Raw genomic sequence first — 18,666 nt, 5'->3', positions numbered from 1 at the left:
TTATTTGTTTATGTATTCAAATATATAACTTTCATTTGAGAAATGTCTGTATGCAATTGTTCCATATCTATGAAAACATTAGTAGAAAATTTGTACCATTAATTTTTTAATGTAAAGTTTTTCCTCTTAAATCTTTGTATACAATTGTTTTAAATTATTTGAATATTTATTAACATGAACATGGAAAAGGAAAAATATAATTTGTATCATCATAATGCTCCCTTATGCTGCTTTATTAGTACAGAAATTAGTGGTTTTACAGAAATTTTAAGAAAATATATAAATGTTATGTTTATACATTACTGATGATTAAATTTGTATCTCAGTGCATGTACGTACACTTGAATTCTAATGTACTCTTATTTTTCGTGTTTGGTTTAGTTTGATACTACTTAAATTGACGATATCTTAAATTGGATCGATACTTTCATGTGATTTCTTTTGTCAGTTCAATTTGATTGTTTTCCTCTTCTTTTTTATTGATTAAACGCGATTCGAATATAAATTTCGGTAAAACATTTCATATACAAATAAAATCAATTTTTTTGGTGACTAGAATATCTTTACATTTCATACACCCATTCTTTGTATACTTATATGCAATAATACACAATAAAAATTATAAATGTTACATTAAAATTAACATTGGACTTTGGTTTGTAGCATCCTTTACTGTTTTTTTTTCCTTCCAAAAAGTAAATCAATGTTAATACCTTTGTTAAATGCACAAGTTGTAAGTAGTGTAATTCATCTTACTAACATACATAAATTCAGAGTTCTATTATTAATAAAACATTTATCAATTCCATTCCTATATTCACTAAAACATCATATATACACACGGGATAAATTCGAATATCTCTTATAAAGCCTAAATTGTTCTATTTTCATTAAAAACAAGGCTGTGATTAATTAATTGTTACAATATGTTGCAGATTTATAACAGCTTAATTACGACGCATAACGAGAAAAATTTGTAGGTGTAAGTAATATATGTTGGAATAATAGAATAAAGATTTTATTTACATTGTAATACTGCAAAAAAGTTATAAGTATTAGTATTAAAACTTGTATAATATTAAAAAAAAGATTGTGCTGTATCTTGCGTTTAGTTTATAAAATGTGAAGATTTATACTTGGTAAAACTGTTATAAAATGTAATCCGATTAGTACGCGAAGTATCTAGAAAACCACTAATAAAGTTCTGTTTTAGACTTTGATTCGTATATAAGGAATGAATGAACGGACACAGTAAGTACGCACATAACTGTAAAATAAATGCACTACTTACAATAAATGCAATGCGTATATATCATTACTACATCACACACCTCAGTGCTTTTCTTCAGTTTAATAATAAATGTATTATGTTTATGTACGTATGTACATAATATAAAAAAGTCCTAAGCTTAAACCTGACATTGAATTGTATTATTAATATCTCCAGTTGTGCTCCTTGAAGTATCAAAGTAAACAGTCATCGTATGCGGGATCTACAAATGCATTGGACGTTCTCAACTAAAATTTTAATATATAAGACTTCTCGTAATAAAAATGTCACGAATAATATTTTCTACCGTGACAAATTTGTAGCAAATGTAAATGAAGCAAACATCTTACAACACACTCTACACTTCAATCATCTGATTAATTATTCTATTAGACTGTGTACACACTGAAATATATTAGGGAAAACAATCGATGTTATTTCATTGTCAATGTTCGCTTGATTGAAATTTAGAGCATGTTATTTACTATGCTACATTATGTACACTCAGCAAGCATTAATATGCCTCATTCTTAATTCACTCTCACTTATACTAAAAATTGTTCATTTTAAATATGATGACATTACTTTTAATTCGTTTCGAAATTCACGTTGAGTACAAATATGAACAAATTATGTTATTTTAATATCCGTTGTATAAATTTGAAAGCATATGGCACGCATGTCCTATCTTTCTATACTTCTAAGCTTTTTCTTTCAAATATAAAAAATAGCATGTTTACTAGTGGAGGAATATTTGTTAATCATCATCACACTGTTCTTTTCATTGAGTCCTTTCATAGAGAGCATGTAATATCTATGAAATTAATGCTTTAAATATTGATGACCAATGGTAAACAAAGTGTATTATAATACAATAGTGGTCATGAAAGTAAAATAGAAGTAATTTAATACATAAGGAAAAACATAATTGTTCTGTACAGTGTACCCATTGAACACTCTAAAATACATTATATTCCATTTAATTGTGAAGGTTGATATAAATTAATTTTATAGAAATAATAAATGGAAGATAAAAAGTCGTAATATTCTTTAAAATAAATTGTGCTATGTTTTTTTTCATATTGTGGGCATACTTTGCACCATATGTTTATCCTTACAGAATCTAATATATGTTTTGATTATTACTTTTACAATGCAGTCCCAGTTTCTATAAGAAATAATTTAGGGCCCTTAATTGATAGTTAGATTGTAGCGGTGCAACAATCTGTAAAACTGTATCTGTCACATGCAACAGTAGAGATACAATATGAGATATAAATGTTTTCTTAATGTTTAAATGTTCTCCAATGAATTCCATTTAGAACACTATTACTCAGCGCATAATCAAAATCAAATAAATATTAATGTATGCGTGTAATACAAATGTCTGTATCGTGTTGATATAAGAAAAATGTTCAAATTCTAGACAATAGAGTGTGTCATATGAAGCTATTAGGTTTGTGTATAAAAAGTCATATGAATGTTTTTTTTTGGCAGTATTTTATACATAAATGTATCTTCTTCTATTATAACACGAAGAAATATTACAATCGTAACATCTATAAAAAATGTTAAGGTAAGTAAAAAATATTTCCTGTTGCAAGAGATTCTTTGATTCCTCAATTCCTTTACATTCTTCTTCTAAGCTTATTGATGAAACGATCTACTGAGATACATACATGTATTGTCTAGAACTGACATAAAAAGTGCTCATATTTATTGATTTGATTTTTTCGTTGCTATGGCACTGTATGTTTGAATAATCCTATATTTTACATTTTGTAAAAATTTGTAATATCTTGATTGTAATATCTATCATGTGTGTACTAAAATGAATGTTTTTACTATTAAAAATATAAAAATTTTTAAGTCTGGCAGCTTTCATGATTAAACTGTTGAGATTTTGTTCCGATATTAACTGAAACATAGTATTACAAAATTAAGAGATTACAAGACACGACAACAGTAATTATAGTTGTCATTGTATAAAAATAAAAAATTTATATGTAAATAGTTATGTTTGAAATTTTATAAGATATTTCTTCTTAACATTCTGACTAGTATGTCGATATATAAAATTATGTTACGAAATGCTACAAACCCGGTACATGTAAATTTCACTTGCTTCAATTCAATAAGTAAAATAGTTAAAAATTATCATAGTATTATACTTTCTCGTTGTCTAAGTTTTTAGTCTTATGTTAGTTACACAGCTTACATTAAAATAAACAAGCTGTCGATTGTACTTTGTTTACAATGTAGTAAACTATAGCTGCCAGAAAAATTCATTAAAATGCGTAGGCTACTATCTTCGTTTCAAAACATTCATATTCTCTTTTTTTTTTCTTTTATGACAAAATTAATTTCAGTCTGTCGGTTTATATATGGCTTTACCTACGTTGATTAATGCCTGATCGTTTAGTATTTATAATATAATGCATCTTCTCTGTCTGCGTTTTTGAGGTTCGGGTCTTAAAACAGCACGAACTGCTTCATCAAATACTTGTTTCAGGCCACGTTGTGTTAATGCAGAACATTCCATATATTTTATTGCGCGAATCTGTAAATTTCATAACAGTTACAATATGTTATACACCACATATTTCATTCTATCTTTTATATTCCATTATATTACTCAATACTATTCTGACCTTATTTGCCAATTTTTGTCCCTGTTCACGTTTTATAGCGCTAAGGCCTTGTTCAGCTAAGGTAGTAAGCGTCTCACGGTCATCTCTTAAGTCTATTTTAGTTCCAACAAGTATCATCGGAGCATCTGGACAATGATGTTTTATCTCTGGATACCACTTACTGGTAACATTTTCAAAAGATGATGGACTTGTTACTGAGAAACAAATAAGAAAGACATCAGTCTGTGGATATGAAAGTGGACGAAGCCTATCGTAATCTTCTTGTCCTGCAGTATCCCAAAGTCCTAAACTAACAGGTATTCCATCCACAACCATGGGTGCTGAGTAATTGTCAAATCTGTATAATAATAAAAAATAATAATAATAATAATATAAATAGAAATATTATACTAAAGGACATAAACGTGAAGTAAAGTTATGTACATTATATAGTAGTAAATATAGAAATGAAATTTCAAAAGTTTTTTAAACATAAGACTGATGTAAAAATGTAATACAAAATTTATCTCTTTTTAGCTGAATAAAAAAAGACATTGTAAATGTATTGTCTTTAAATACATTTATAAATAACTCTGATTTAAACTTTCTATTTTGGATATTTAATATGGTCATAAACAATGAAAAATATTCAAATTCATGATAACAGTACTCACACTGTGGGCACATATTCTCCTGGAAAACTATCTGTTGTATATGATATTAACATACACGTTTTTCCTACTGTTCCATCTCCTACCACCACACACTTGATTGGTCTACCTGAACTCATGTTTCTAAGACTGAAGTAACAAATACATTTTATTATTTTCTTATAAAAGTATCGTACGATTGAGTTAATAAAAAATTATTTAAATAATTTTATCATATTTGATGCAAAAAAAACATTAAAGATTAAATTTAAATAAAGAAAACCAGAAGTAACCGTCTATCGTATCAATTTTAATATTAAAGATTACAAGTTCTATCCTTAAAGAATTTCTAACTTAATTACTCGATAAAAACCAATTATTTTTAACTGATAACAAAGTAATTATAAATCATGCAACCTATAAAAAATACACCGTTATGTTTCAGGGAGGAGAAATATTTTTGTATTAAACGATATATGGAAAATATATTTTGTTCAACGTAACACGTTCTCGTAAAGTCATGCAAGTCTGTCAACTGATTCAAGTCAGACAAAATAATGCACGTTTTACATTTGAAGGTTAGTCGTAAAAGTATTGTAGTTCTGACTTAATTGAAGGGCTCGCCCTTCAATTTTGGTTTATTTGTTCAATATATAATTGGTAAACAAGTATAATCGGTTATCATTCGATCACTCACCAAATATGAACAAACGTTCGATTAGTAAAAAAAGAACACTTCTTTAACGCGATTTCAGATATATATATATGTATATATATATATTAGTTTTTCTTCAAAAAATTAGAAAACCGGGTGCCATGACGGTATTGCGGTTTTTGGAACTAAAACGGACGTAGCCTTCGCTTGGTGACAGATGTTCGACAATACTCTTCTTTCCCCTTCTACACGAAACAATTATTATTCAGAAATGATAAATGGCGACATCTGTCGAAGTAAGTATTTTTGATGTTCTATGTTTCATTGATATCAAGATGTGATATTAAACGTGTAATAATATCAAAAATATTATGAAACTAATCGTGTACAATTAATTTTCTCGTCATCATAAATCAATTTCCAAAAGTGTTATTGTATATTATGATCAATGTTTTTATAATAAATTTATATATTTTGTAGTAAGCTTTTTATTAAATTTACACGAATATAGAAATAAATCTCTATAAAGTTAAAATTATCATTGTTATTTAATATTTAAGAATGTGTTTCGATTAATTGTTTCGAAAGCATTCTAACAATTATTATGTGGATCAGCATTTAGCATTTCATTTGATTGGTTATTGAGAATCAGAGTTAATAAAAACATGTAGATAGTACATTTGTTTTTATTTGATTGAAACAAAATATTTTTGTATTATACTAAGCATTATGTACTATTGTTTTTAGGAAGTATAATAATATTATTAAAACACATTTAAAAAACTTTTATATCAAAATGATAAATTTAATTTCATCAAGAAATAATGTTTTCATATGGACTGCAGAAGGTAATTTATTTAATTTTTATTTAAAAACACATTGTATTATGAACATGTAAATTTACACCATTGTTAATTATTTTTATTTTCTAGATTGGTTGAAACTTCGTAGAGATCATAGAATAATTGGTGAATTAATAGGTTGCCTTCCAAAGAAACCTAGGCAAGATGTACTGTCAGGTCTTCCGTTACTTTTACAATCAGAAGAAGTATCTCTTTTGCTTGAAAAAAACATAGCCCAACTTATCTGTTATCCATCTCTTCAAAAACCACCAACTGAATCATTGAAACTAGCTTTTGAGGAATATAGAAATACATTATTTATAGAACAAGAAGAGTGTTTAAGGAATGAAAGAAAAAAACAGGTTTAAAAAATAATCTCTTACATTTTATTTTCAATTTTTAAATCCTGGAATATTTTAAAAATTTTCTTTAAAATAATAGGTAGTCAGTATGATGGATAAGATTGTAGAGGGGAAGAAACGAAAGATACTTGGAATACAAACAAGGAAAAAGAAAGCAAGGAAACCATTAGATCCAGAAATACAAGAAGCCCTTAATAGCATTAAGATAAATAGACAACAGTTGCTAGAAGAAGAAATGGCAAAACTGCCTCAATTAGATAAGACTGAAGCTCTAATTCAAACTCATACAGGTATGTATATTTATAGTGATGATAAATGAAAAAAATAGAAATTAAATCATTTTTAACAGATTAAATTTGAAATTATTCATTCATCTAAATATTACTTCTTTTTGTATGCTGTAAGTCACATAAACATTCATGGTTAATAATAATATATGAAATAACAAAATGTATTTTAAAATATATTTTTCACAAGAAAAATTTTATTCGAACATAAATGTGCATGTTTTAGTGCATCCATGGGTTGATGAAGGTGAAACTGAAGTAGTAGAATGGAAATATCCTTGTAACGCTAAAGAACAACTTCGATATTGTACATACAAGGATCTATGGGAGAAGGGATATTTCATAACAAGTGGGGAAAAATTCGGAGGAGATTTTTTAGTATACCCTGGTATGCAATATGTTATTTATTATTTAAATATTACTTAAAACAAAAGTGAAGTTATTACAAGTTCCTAAATTTGCAGGGGATCCTATCATGTTTCATTCACAATTTATAATTCATTGCAAAGACAGAAATGAAGAAATTCCAATAATTGAACTTTCAGCTCAATGTCGTATTGCATGGCATGTTCGAAAAACAAGAGTATATGCATTTTTTTCTAAAGACCAAGAATGTATTCTATATGAATCATTTCAATGGGCAGAAAGTAAAGTACTTGAAAATGGATAGCATTTACCATAAATATTTTAAAATTTTATAAAAAAAACTAAAAGCCAAGGATTCCTCTACTTTTTTATTATTTTATATATTTATCTTTACTACATAAAAGATATAAAATTTAATTAAGTGATTTTAAACAGTATCGATTAATACAAATTTATCATGAAGCTTATTAGGGATAACATTAAAATATTTCTTATATATAACACTACCTGTTCTACCTTCATAGTATTTTACAGCCCAGGAACGATTGAAGTTTGGATTAATTTTTTCACATGTAACCATTACTCTTCCAGGTTCTAAAGCATATAATGTTCCATTTTTTCCCAAACCAACCTACAAATTAATCATATATTTGTTACAAATTTGTATAGTTTAATAAATATGTATGATATCTGTAATACATATTATACAAACACAATTAGACTTACGTAAAGCCCTGGGTGAAACCTAGGTTTAAGTTGAGTGGCTAATATACAACCCTTTTGTACATACCATCCATCTTGAACTCTCCATCCTCTATGTTTTGGTCTTGTATGACAAGGTTTATTTCTTGTACTACCACTGGCTTTCTTTGATGCATACCTCATACATACTACTAACCAATTTTTATATTAAAACAAATTGATAGTATGAAATACCTTAGAAAAATAATATTTGGTGTTTACATACCTAAATTAGTGATGGTATTATTTATAAAGGGTTTAGCATTTTGCAAAGTGTTACTAAGTAAATTTGTTAACAGAGACATCTAAAATACAATTATTTAAATTACAATATGCTATGTATATGACTGTATATTTCGTTTTCTTATAATGTAATTAATATATCAGATAATATTTAAGTTTTTTTAATATAACCTTTAAAGAATAATTTACACTTTCACAAGGTCATTGAATATTTGTATATTAAACTTAATATAATTCAATAAGTGATCAATGACGTTTTTAATTTAATATTTATTTGTATTATGTTAAATTTATATCTATACATAGAACACAATGGAGCAAGGTATGACTACTCTTAACAAAATTTCAAATTAGTTTAAGCTTATGTACCTTGACATGAAGAGGCGCTTTATTTTTGTAGAAATTACAGTACCCTGCATCGACATGCGAAAAACTCCATTACGAGAGGTCTCTCGCTGTGTGTTTTGTTTATAGTTTTGATTGGTTGGTGCAACTACATTTATGAAAGCGAAGATACGATTTTAAATATATTTTTACCTTACATAGTCATACATAAATAATTAAATTACTATCATTAATTTCAGTAATACTATTAGTAAGTATAAGTAACACACACCAGTGTAAAGAGAAAAATAGATTTCATGTTTTTTACGAAACTAAAAATATATTTTTTTTTATATTTTTATTTAACTGCAAATCTACTATGAAATTCAGAATCATTATCAAAATATTAGTGTATAATTTCATTGGATTATTTTATTAAAATCACATATTTATTTTATATACATCATTAGTATATTTAATTTGATTGTATTTGATATTCTTTCATTGCTATTGGATATTTTTGCAATTATAAATTCTAAATCCAAAATCGATAATGATTTTTCTAGAAGGCAGTAGAAAACGGTGTTTCGTTGATGATTTTTCAACCAATTGGAAGGAAAAATACAAGAAGTTAACCAATCAAAAGTAGTATCAGACTTGACCCTACAAGGAAGTAAGAACGATAGACGTCGCTGATCATCATAATTATTATTATTATTAGTCACACGCGGATCTCTTCTTGGTAGCTGTACTTTTGTCGGCAATCGAAGGCTTTCAATTGTCGTTCTGTTGTAATATTGTGTAAAAGAAGAAAAATTGATAAAAATGTCGACCATGGCGAGTCCTTTAGTCGTAGGAGGTGTTCGACAATCCGGAGCACCAGTAAGAACACAAAATGGTATGTTTACAATAATAAAATTAGGTTATAATATACATTAAGTCAACTCGCCGACGTTTACTTCAAATAAAATTTTCAAAATGATTTTCATTAAATTTACTACTTTTCAATTTTACATTATTCGAAATTATTATTATTCAATAGTTTACAATCATATTAAGGAAAATAACATTTTGGGTACATGTGATCTCAATTCGGTTCGATGACTACTACAATGTAAATTAAGTCAATTTTAAAAGAATATAATAAATTAATACTCCAAATTTAGTTTCAATATTGTTTTCTGATAAATTTATAATTAAATTAAATTAAATTAAATTTTATATATTCCTTTGTGTTATAGTTATGGCTGCTTGTGCCATTGCTAATGTGGTGAAGAGTTCGTTGGGTCCTGTTGGTTTAGACAAGATGCTTGTGGATGACATTGGTGTATGCAATTTTAATCACATTTTATACAACATATAGATTTAATTATATACATTTACATAAAAAGCCTTACTTGTTTTAAAATGATATTATAGGATGTGACTGTTACTAATGATGGAGCCACTATCTTACGTTTGCTTGAAGTTGAACATCCAGCTGCAAGAATATTAGTTGAATTAGCTCAACTACAAGACGAAGAAGTTGGGGATGGTACTACATCAGTTGTAAGTTTATTTGGATTAGTTTTTATATATAAATCTGAGAAAAAATATAAAGAAGATTAACAGGAATAATTAAAACAGGTAATAGTGGCAGCTGAGTTATTAAAAAATGCTGATGAACTTATAAAACAAAAAATTCATCCAACTTCTGTAATTAGTGGTTACAGACTTGCTTGCAAGTAAGTTATTATTTGTATGCAACAAATGTGTATGATGTAAGTTATTTAATATCCTCATTGTTTATATTTCAGAGAAGCTTGCAAATATATTCAGGAGAATTTAACATTTACAGTCACAGAATTGTCACGAGACTGTATAGTTAACGTGGCAAAGACATCTATGTCTAGTAAAATCATTGGAGCGTATCCTTTTTTCTTTTGGATAATCGTAAATTTAAAAAATTATAAATTTACAAATCTTTATTATTATTCCTTAATTTATTTATAGTGATGCTGATTTCTTTGGAAATATGGTTGTGTCTGCTGCAATTGCGGTAAAGGTTAATGATGGGAAAGGTGGATTTTTATACCCTATAAAAGCAGTGAATGTTTTAAAAGCTCATGGAAAGAGTGTTAGAGAATCTGTATTAGTGCAAGGCTATGCACTAAATTGTACTGTAGCTTCGCAGGCTATGACGAAAAGAGTAACAAATGCAAAAATTGCGTGTCTAGACTTTTCTTTGCAAAGGACAAAAATGAAATTGGGCGTGGAAGTATTAATTACAGACCCAGAAAAACTTGAAGCGGTCCGTCAACGTGAAGCAGATATTACAAAGGAACGTATTCAGAAGATTCTTTCTGCTGGCACAAATGTTGTTCTTGTATCTGGAGGAATCGATGATCTCTGTTTAAAGGTACATTTAAGTTATTAAAATGAAGACATTTAACGAAAGAATAAATTTGATATGAAACTTATATAATTGTACACTTTATAGTATTTCATTGAAGCGAAAGCAATGGCAGTCCGCAGATGTAAAAAAGCAGATCTGAAGAGAATAGCAAAAGCTACAGGTGCACAGTTTCTTACTTCTTTAACTAACATGGAGGGAGAAGAAAGTTTTGATTCCAGTTTTCTTGGGGAGGCAGCTGAAGTAGTACAGGAAATGGTTTGCGACGATGAACTTATTCTTATTAAAGGGTTTGTTTTGATTTAAAACATTGTTTATATTCTGTAATATTTAGAAAGTAACAGTGTAAAAGGCACTGTTCATATTACTTTTAACAGACCAAAAGCAAGGACAGCCAGTTCTCTTATTCTGCGTGGACCTAATGATTACTATTGCGATGAAATGGAACGTTCTGTGCATGATGCATTATGCGCTGTTAAGCGAGTTCTAGAAAGCAAGTCCGTTGTTGCAGGTGGTGGTGCCGTTGAGACAGCACTTTCTCTATATTTGGAAAATTTTGCGACATCTCTCGTAAGTTGATTTTGTAATGAAAAATGATAACATAAAAAATGACTTTAGACTATAGCCAGTATTATTTTGTAGAGTTCTCGAGAACAGCTGGCAATTGCTGAATTTGCGAGGTCACTTTTAGTTATTCCAAAAACACTAGCAGTTAATGCAGCACAAGATGCTACTGAATTAGTAGCCAAATTACGTGCTTACCATCATACCAGTCAGACAAAAGCAGATCTTGATGATTTGAAATGGTATTTTCTTTGATCGCGTTAATATATTTTAAAGGAAGTAAATATTTACAAATAATATAATACTTTCTTGTTTTATACAGGGTTGGTCTTGACTTACTCAAGGGTACTATCAGACAGAATGATAGAGCCGGAGTATTAGAACCAGCAATTTCGAAAATAAAATCTTTAAAATTCGCCACAGAAGCGGCAATAACTATTCTTAGAATTGACGATATGATCAAGTTGGATCCAGATCGCACCAAGGATAAATCGTATCGCGAAGCGATGGAATCTGGTGAACTAGAAGAATAAAATTTAATTGCATTTACGTCCATCTTTCTTATACGATTCGTTCTGGAGCGCAGATTCCAAATACTTTTACAATGTGTACTATTTCATAATTTCGCGATAAACTAAACATTACACATTAAGGACTTCACATATTAACGTTAAAATTTGTATTACATATGATGCTGTATGTCTTATAAATAATGCTGCACGAAGTAAATAAAATAAAGCTTTAAATATAAACATATTTTGCTTGTATTTTTATATAATCCTGGAAAAAATATGAAAGTACATCAAGTCATTTTTAAAGCAATTTATTAATAATTTTTAAATTATTCATATAATTACGTCATAAATATTTTCTCAAGTTTAAAGTGCAATTTTTAACTATACGTTACACGTATATCGAAATCCGAAAAATTGCACTTCACGAAATGGAAACCTTGGTATCAACTTAATTATAATTTTGAATAATGTCAATTTAATCATCTTATAATATACATAACTAAATTCACAAAAAATATGTAAAAGAAATTAATTATAAATTAAATAATTTTATCGTGTGACACTAAAAAGCACATATATTAAAACAATGGATAATGTGTTTGTTGTAGGAAACATATTTAATCTACAAACATATAAATTCACGTATGCTATACGTGATAGAAAAAAATGTTATGTATAGTTAATATTTTTGAAATATTGTTAAAATAACTTAGTAATCCCGATGCAGTGTAACAGTTTATTAATGGAAAATAATGGATTAACATTTTTAAGTATTATGTGATATGTACTTTAGGGTTTAAGTTTTAAACAGAATATTTCAGAAACTTTTCATTTATTTTATAAACAACTGTGTACTGATTAATGAATAATGAAACCTATTTACAATCAGGCATTTCACAGATGTTATAGCAGTCGACTTTTTTATGACACACCCTTTGATAGGGGTATATGCGTAATGATAACGTACGTGCTTACTGTGCATGTATATTTACAATGCAATATGATTGCTTTTGAGAAATTTCTGACATGTCAATTTGATAAAATATAGTACTTCTCTTTATAATACGATTCAACATTCCTGTATTCCATGAAACAGGCATACATATATAACAATAAATTACTAAACATTTTTTTCGTAGTCGGACTAATTAAGTTACGAACCACAATCTTATTTTCTTTTAGAAAATAGTATGGTCAAACAATTTTTATCTTTTTACACGATTAATAGATCTTCTTTCGGGTATGATAAAAAAAATGTATGAGAAGAATTGAAACAATAGTTGAAACTATCACGTCACAATAAAGTTCTTTGGAATGTTATTCGTAATGTAAATATAAATTACGATAGGTCATAAATTTTCAATGATATTTATATGAAAAGTAACTATACAGACCATGCCGAGCGTACATAAAAATATAGCATTCATGTAGATCTGAAAAATAACTTAATCACTTTGATACTCCTAAAGTATGACTGCAATACATAAAATTATCATCCATAAAATATTCTCTTGATTCTTCCATTAATAATTGTTTACAGTATCATTTGATGTGTAGTAAGTACGCTAATAAGAAAATTATATCGTATCCAATTTGTTGAAATTTTAAAATAAAATACATAGATTTTAATTATAAATGATCTTATTTTATGAAACTTTAACAGAATTCCCTTTTATTAAATTTCATAAATTATTTTATAAATTTATTAGTAATTTTGGACCATCCTGCAATACGGACTCAAGAACTTTCTTTGTAAATAGTAGGATATAAAATATGTTTTCACTACACGTTAATATTATATACAAACCCTGTTAGGATTGATAATAAATTTAATAAAGACAATCGATCTTTTCCCATGCAGAAGTAAAAAATTATGTATCTTTCAATAGTAAATTCTTATACGTATAATTGAATTTTTTCAGTGCATTATAAATGCAGAAGGTCCAAAATAATTCTGCCCTGATTTATACAAAACGTATACATTCCTTAATCAGGAATTAAAAACTTGATTTACAAAATTCTTTTATCTTAATAGATATCTCATATTTCTTCTGTCAGTAGATTTGCAGATTATTTTACAATTTATCTATCAAAAGAATTTAGATAAACCGCTTTGTTTTCTGTGTAATTCGAAGTATAACTACAATAATCCTTTTCTTCCTTATTTGATCACTGTTAGTAGTAAACGTAAGGTATGAAATACCTAACACTCTTATAATGCAGGATTCTCGAATTTTGGTCCTTTATTGACTACAATTTCAGCGTATGGGTATTCTTGATAGAGCTCTGTTACTTGAAATTTTTTAAGGACTAACAGAGTATAGAACTTTTGTGCAACCTGAAAAAAATATTATCAATAATATAAATACATGTATCACAAAATACTTTTAAAGTTATACCTGTAAATACAAACCTGTTTGCGATTATTTTTGTATGCCATTTCTGATAACGTCAACCTATCTTTGGTATCCAGTTTATTCTTAATAACATGATACATGTGTGCTGCTCTTTTATTAAGAACTCGTTCTTCGAACTGTTCGTATGTTTCATCCACTTGCTGTTCTTCCTGCTATAGAACAAACAAAATTAGGATTACCGCTCTACATACAAACTTTTTTCGTACACCATTTTGACCTTCAGGTACGAACTTAATTTCGGGAAATAAACCATGATGCTTTTGTAATCTCGAGTTATAATATAATGGAAAATTGGATTTCGACATACGAACTTCAGACTAGGACGAGTTAAATTCGTAAATTGAGGTCCCATTGTAAATAATATAATGTACATACAGGGCCTACAGATGGTGGAAATTCATAATCCTCATGGTTCCATGGAGTTGCTGGCCCTCTTTCTGATATAGCAGGTGTTGTAGGTGCTGGGGGATGTTCATCGTATCCCATGTATGGTACAATAGGTTGAGCCTATGACAAATGTAAGTGTGAATTAAATATAATGTATAATACAGTGGTATATATTTATTTAAAAAATGTATAACTTACTTGATCATAGCCCATATTTTCCATTTGAGGCATTTCAGTGGGTGGTGCTATTGGAAGTTCTGATTCTGTTGGGGTAGGTGGAACAACTGGTTCTTCAGGTGGAACGATGGATTCAGTTGGAGGTATTTCGGGCACGTGTGGAGAAATTAAAGGTACTTCGGGAGGTACTGACGGAACTATTTCTGCTTCTTCGACAAGAGGCACCATACCACTGATTTCAGGAACTGATGGTTCCGCAGGTAAAGATACCTCAGGAAGAGGTACTGGTGATTCTGCGAGAGGTGGGGGAACTATACTTGGGACTTCTACGGCTTCAGGTGCTACTTCTACTGGTGGAGGTGCTGGTGCTGGAGGTGGCGGCCTTATCTGAAAAACAGAATGTATAAATGATAAAAATTTGTAATTAACGCTTATGTAAATGTGAATTAAAGAAGATATTAAAATTTAACATACCTCTTCTTCAAATGGTATTTTTCGTTTTCGAGATAACCGTTTACTTAAAATACTTTGTTCAAATGTGTCCGGTTCTACTGGTTCCCTCATTTGTTCTAAAGGCATACCTTCTTCTTCACCTACTAAGCGTCCAAAGTCCTCGTGATCATAAGACTTGCTTGTAAGATGTCGTTGATAATTCTATTTCGATAGAATATAAAATGTTAAATATCATCTTAACTTTATCCTTTTTCTATACGCAATAAACTTTCAAATGTAACATAACATTTAAAATATAAGACATTTCTGTTACCTTAAATAATACACGTGCTGGTATTGGTCTTCCTGGTAAAGCAAATAATTTTTCAACTCCACCTGTTTCTTTCCAATGCATTAGTCTTTTTGTTGGAGGCGCCAGATCTAATGTGGTTATAATATCGCTGGTGTCTGATAGTTGTGCTTTCATTTCTTCGCCAGAAATATTTTTTACTTCATCGACAATAAGTTTACGTTTACGTTTTGCTTTTGTGAACCCTAGAATATCATTAATATTATAATAACAATTGCGATAATTGATATTAAAAGTGGTACAAATACATTGTATCCTATTTCACCTTTCAAAGCAGACGTATCAACCGGTGCAAGAGCGAAACTTTCTTCCTCATCATGTAGTAATGTGGTTTGATCTTGTAGAGGTGGGGCTTCTTCAATTGCTTCCATTGGACGTTCTTCAGGAATGGTGGATGGAGCAGGAGTAAAACGACGACTTGCAACACTAATTCTTCCTTCAATTTCTTCTCCAATTACAGCTGGAGAGACAGGTCTGGAGTCATCACTATCGCATGAAAAGCAAATTTATTTTATAGATATTTACTATAGTAAACATCTTAAAAATAAATGTATGACTTCATATCGTAAAAATGTTTAACAATATAAAAAATTAACTACCTCATTCCTCCTAGAGGAGATGGAGGCCCCATTTCTTCCTCAGATTCTTCATGAACCGAAGGTGCAGCTCCAGGTACTACTGGTTCTTGTGGTTCTGCCACAGCACTAACTTCAGGTACAGGTACTTCACCCATTGGTGCTTCGTCAAATAAACCACCTTCAAATAGACCACCAGCTAAAAAGAGTAAGAAATAATTGTCATATATAATTGGTATAATAATTCTTTCTAGAGATGTTCATATTATTTACATATGATATCTTGACCAAGATGTCCACCAAAACCATCATCCCTAATAGGCATATCTATATCCATAGCTTGCGCTGTTACCGATGGACCTGGAACTGGTTCTTTTTCCTTTTGATCTAAAGCTGCTTCGATTCCTGGTCCATCAGTGAATAACATATGGGTCTGGAACATAAATATAAAATTTAGTTTTTATAATTAATGCTTGTTTCTACAAAAGGGAAAGAAAATAAAACATACCTGATCTAATGATGGTTCTACAGCACCAGCATGTCTTAATAATTCTGGTGGTTCCGCATCAAAACTCATATCACCAAATCCTTGGTCATGCGTTACTAAAGCTAAGCTGCCATAATCTTCCCTCATAGTTATTTCTTCTGCTCGTGACTGATTTAAACTAAACTGTGCTTCAATATCAACATCTCTGAAATAGAACATACATTGAAATGAATATTAACAATTACCATTTACAAGATTACATATCACCTGATTATATATTTACTTTAATTCTGGCATCGCAGTATCAAAATCATGAAAAACTTCAGGTAATGTTATCGCTGTTACAGCAGCCTCTCTGTGCTCTTCTGGTAAGTCTACCATGCCTGGTCTAAAGGCCATTTTAATTTTTACAAAAGCTTCATTACAGTCAGCTAAGAGATATTTAGCTTTCCGAGAATATATCCGTACCACACCCAATAACAAATGTCCAGATGTTCTTAAAGCCATTTTCACCTACATTGATATAATATAATACAGCATAAGTATAAATATAAACTTATAACTTTAACTTATCATTTAATTATAACCTTCAGTTGAGAATAATATATGATTTTTAATTCGATGGAAACTTAATAACATTAAATAATTTATGCAATTGAAAGTAGATTGAAACATTAGAATATCTTTTTTAAAATTTGTAACACAAGTAACTAAGTTAACTAAAAAATTGTTGAAACATGTATCAAAACCATTGCTTTGATAAAAAAAAAACCAGTATAACAATGTAATAATTTGAGTAAAATTAAATATTTAAATATATATCTTAATAAGTTAATAATTTTGAAGTATAATTGAAAAAAGAAAACATTTAATACGTCCCAACCTGATCTAAGAAGTGTATTATAAATTTGTAAATATTCATACAGAGAGCAATAAAAAGAATTTTATGAATATTAGAAGCATTCTGTGCATACCTTTGGCTGTAAAATACCATCTACAGATTTTTCAATGTTAGTTTCAAACACATGAGCTTTTGTCAACTTCTTGTCCCAATGAGCAGCTAACCAAATTCGGGCCAATGGCCCCTTTTTGGCCAACACGAAATGTGCGTAAAACATTATGAATACGCGTTACGTGCACTTCTGTAAAGAGAATAAGGCATATAAGTAAATTGCGCGAAAAGTGCGCAGCACACTGTTTGTAAACACAAATCTAAACATAAGGGTGAATGGAACGGTTTGTTAACACGATTTCCCGTTAGCAACATGATTATCACCTTATAACGAAAAACTGGATGACGTGTCAATTAGTGGATAACATTAGCATTTTTTAACATTCGTAAATACACAAATCGAGTCGTGGGACTCGAATAAAGCGGTAATTATAGAATCTTTTCCAATTTAGTAAAATGTCAACATCTTTGCATAAGATGGCGTTTCCATCTATGATTTTGGCGGTTACGCGTAAGCTTATTGAACACGTAGAAAGTTTTATTTCTTTCGCTGTGAAATAATCCACAACAGTGTCACATGGATGAAGTTTATGTCGTTAGTTTCATATTTTATGAAAAAAATCACGTTTGTAATATTTTTAAGTCGTCAACACATACGATAACGTTTCTTTTGACCGCGTCTTCGGAACCATCTACAACTAGTTTCACTGAACGTTCTAAAACTCCCTCCATTGGAAGCGGGCAGTTGTATTCATAAATCTACAAAACTATACCTTTCTAATTTAACGAGCACTTGCGTACATGCTTTCCATTTTCTATTTATAGGATATTGTTTATAAACATCAGTGTTTTAAAAATCAAATAATATAAAGTATCAAGTAGTCAAAAATGGAAATAATTTGTATATGTCACTAGTCCAATGGCATTGAAATCATGAATGCAGTTTACTTGCAACGTCACTTTGTGTGTTCATCGCCAGAGGGCTAGAAAAATCAAAATATTCACAAACGGTCAAAATATGTATTTAA

The 18,666-nt window shown here is 29.2% G+C and overlaps 5 protein-coding genes across 14 annotated transcripts; 2 read left to right on the top strand and 3 right to left on the bottom strand.

The window, feature by feature from the left end:
• Positions 1–217: 217 nt before the first annotated feature.
• Mtl (Rac family small GTPase Mtl) lies at positions 218–5,398 on the bottom strand. Of its 3 annotated transcripts, XM_031990204.2 has the most exons (5): positions 5,248–5,398; positions 4,575–4,700; positions 3,922–4,258; positions 3,669–3,830; positions 218–1,493 (listed from the first exon to the last, which is right to left on the bottom strand). In XM_031990204.2, exons 2-4 carry the CDS (start codon positions 4,688–4,690, stop codon positions 3,696–3,698), a joined length of 588 nt encoding a protein of 195 aa, XP_031846064.1. In that variant the 5' UTR covers positions 4,691–4,700; positions 5,248–5,398; the 3' UTR covers positions 218–1,493; positions 3,669–3,695. The 3 variants fall into 3 exon arrangements, with proteins under 3 accessions (XP_031846064.1, XP_031846063.1, XP_031846065.1); XM_031990203.2 differs by having other exon boundaries at positions 218–3,830; XM_031990205.2 differs by lacking the exon at positions 5,248–5,398 and adding an exon at positions 4,968–5,219 and having other exon boundaries at positions 218–3,830.
• Tsen34 (tRNA splicing endonuclease subunit 34) lies at positions 5,361–7,758 on the top strand. 3 transcript variants are annotated; one of them, XM_031990175.2, is made up of 6 exons: positions 5,361–5,501; positions 5,953–6,053; positions 6,138–6,409; positions 6,489–6,699; positions 6,923–7,084; positions 7,161–7,758. In XM_031990175.2, the coding sequence occupies exons 2-6, from the start codon at positions 6,002–6,004 to the stop codon at positions 7,364–7,366; spliced, it is 903 nt and encodes a 300-aa protein (XP_031846035.1). In that variant the 5' UTR covers positions 5,361–5,501; positions 5,953–6,001; the 3' UTR covers positions 7,367–7,758. The 3 variants fall into 3 exon arrangements, with proteins under 3 accessions (XP_031846035.1, XP_076226530.1, XP_076226529.1); XM_076370415.1 differs by lacking the exon at positions 5,361–5,501 and adding an exon at positions 5,514–5,556; XM_076370414.1 differs by lacking the exon at positions 5,361–5,501 and adding an exon at positions 5,537–5,684.
• mRpL27 (mitochondrial ribosomal protein L27) lies at positions 7,416–8,580 on the bottom strand. Of its 4 annotated transcripts, none has more exons than XM_031990176.2 (4): positions 8,416–8,580; positions 8,030–8,108; positions 7,789–7,955; positions 7,416–7,693 (listed from the first exon to the last, which is right to left on the bottom strand). In XM_031990176.2, the coding sequence occupies exons 2-4, from the start codon at positions 8,106–8,108 to the stop codon at positions 7,490–7,492; spliced, it is 450 nt and encodes a 149-aa protein (XP_031846036.1). In that variant the 5' UTR covers positions 8,416–8,580; the 3' UTR covers positions 7,416–7,489. The 4 variants fall into 4 exon arrangements, with proteins under 4 accessions (XP_031846036.1, XP_031846039.1, XP_031846037.1 ...); XM_031990179.2 differs by having other exon boundaries at positions 7,789–7,952; positions 8,416–8,577; XM_031990177.2 differs by lacking the exon at positions 8,416–8,580 and adding an exon at positions 8,218–8,409.
• Positions 8,581–8,989: 409 nt separating this feature from the next.
• On the top strand, positions 8,990–12,082 carry CCT1 (chaperonin containing TCP1 subunit 1). The gene is made up of 10 exons (XM_031990174.2): positions 8,990–9,268; positions 9,612–9,697; positions 9,790–9,918; positions 9,997–10,094; positions 10,167–10,277; positions 10,363–10,768; positions 10,850–11,052; positions 11,140–11,332; positions 11,405–11,568; positions 11,649–12,082. The coding sequence occupies exons 1-10, from the start codon at positions 9,196–9,198 to the stop codon at positions 11,857–11,859; spliced, it is 1,674 nt and encodes a 557-aa protein (XP_031846034.1). The 5' UTR covers positions 8,990–9,195; the 3' UTR covers positions 11,860–12,082.
• Positions 12,083–12,133: 51 nt separating this feature from the next.
• vtd (RAD21 cohesin complex component verthandi) lies at positions 12,134–18,563 on the bottom strand. Of its 3 annotated transcripts, none has more exons than XM_031990121.2 (13): positions 18,412–18,563; positions 17,661–17,828; positions 16,970–17,199; positions 16,708–16,891; positions 16,473–16,632; positions 16,224–16,398; positions 15,890–16,110; positions 15,589–15,809; positions 15,297–15,476; positions 14,844–15,209; positions 14,634–14,765; positions 14,255–14,410; positions 12,134–14,179 (listed from the first exon to the last, which is right to left on the bottom strand). In XM_031990121.2, the coding sequence occupies exons 2-13, from the start codon at positions 17,802–17,804 to the stop codon at positions 14,054–14,056; spliced, it is 2,295 nt and encodes a 764-aa protein (XP_031845981.1). In that variant the 5' UTR covers positions 17,805–17,828; positions 18,412–18,563; the 3' UTR covers positions 12,134–14,053. The 3 variants fall into 3 exon arrangements, with proteins under 3 accessions (XP_031845981.1, XP_031845979.1, XP_031845978.1); XM_031990119.2 differs by having other exon boundaries at positions 18,296–18,425; XM_031990118.2 differs by lacking the exon at positions 18,412–18,563 and adding an exon at positions 17,963–18,374.
• Between the last annotated feature and the right edge of the window lie 103 nt (positions 18,564–18,666).

Source organism: Nomia melanderi, chromosome 9, assembly GCF_051020985.1.
Source record: "Nomia melanderi isolate GNS246 chromosome 9, iyNomMela1, whole genome shotgun sequence".
Taxonomy (NCBI): Eukaryota; Metazoa; Arthropoda; class Insecta; order Hymenoptera; family Halictidae; genus Nomia; species Nomia melanderi.
This window is presented reverse-complemented; position numbering and strand designations above follow the sequence as displayed.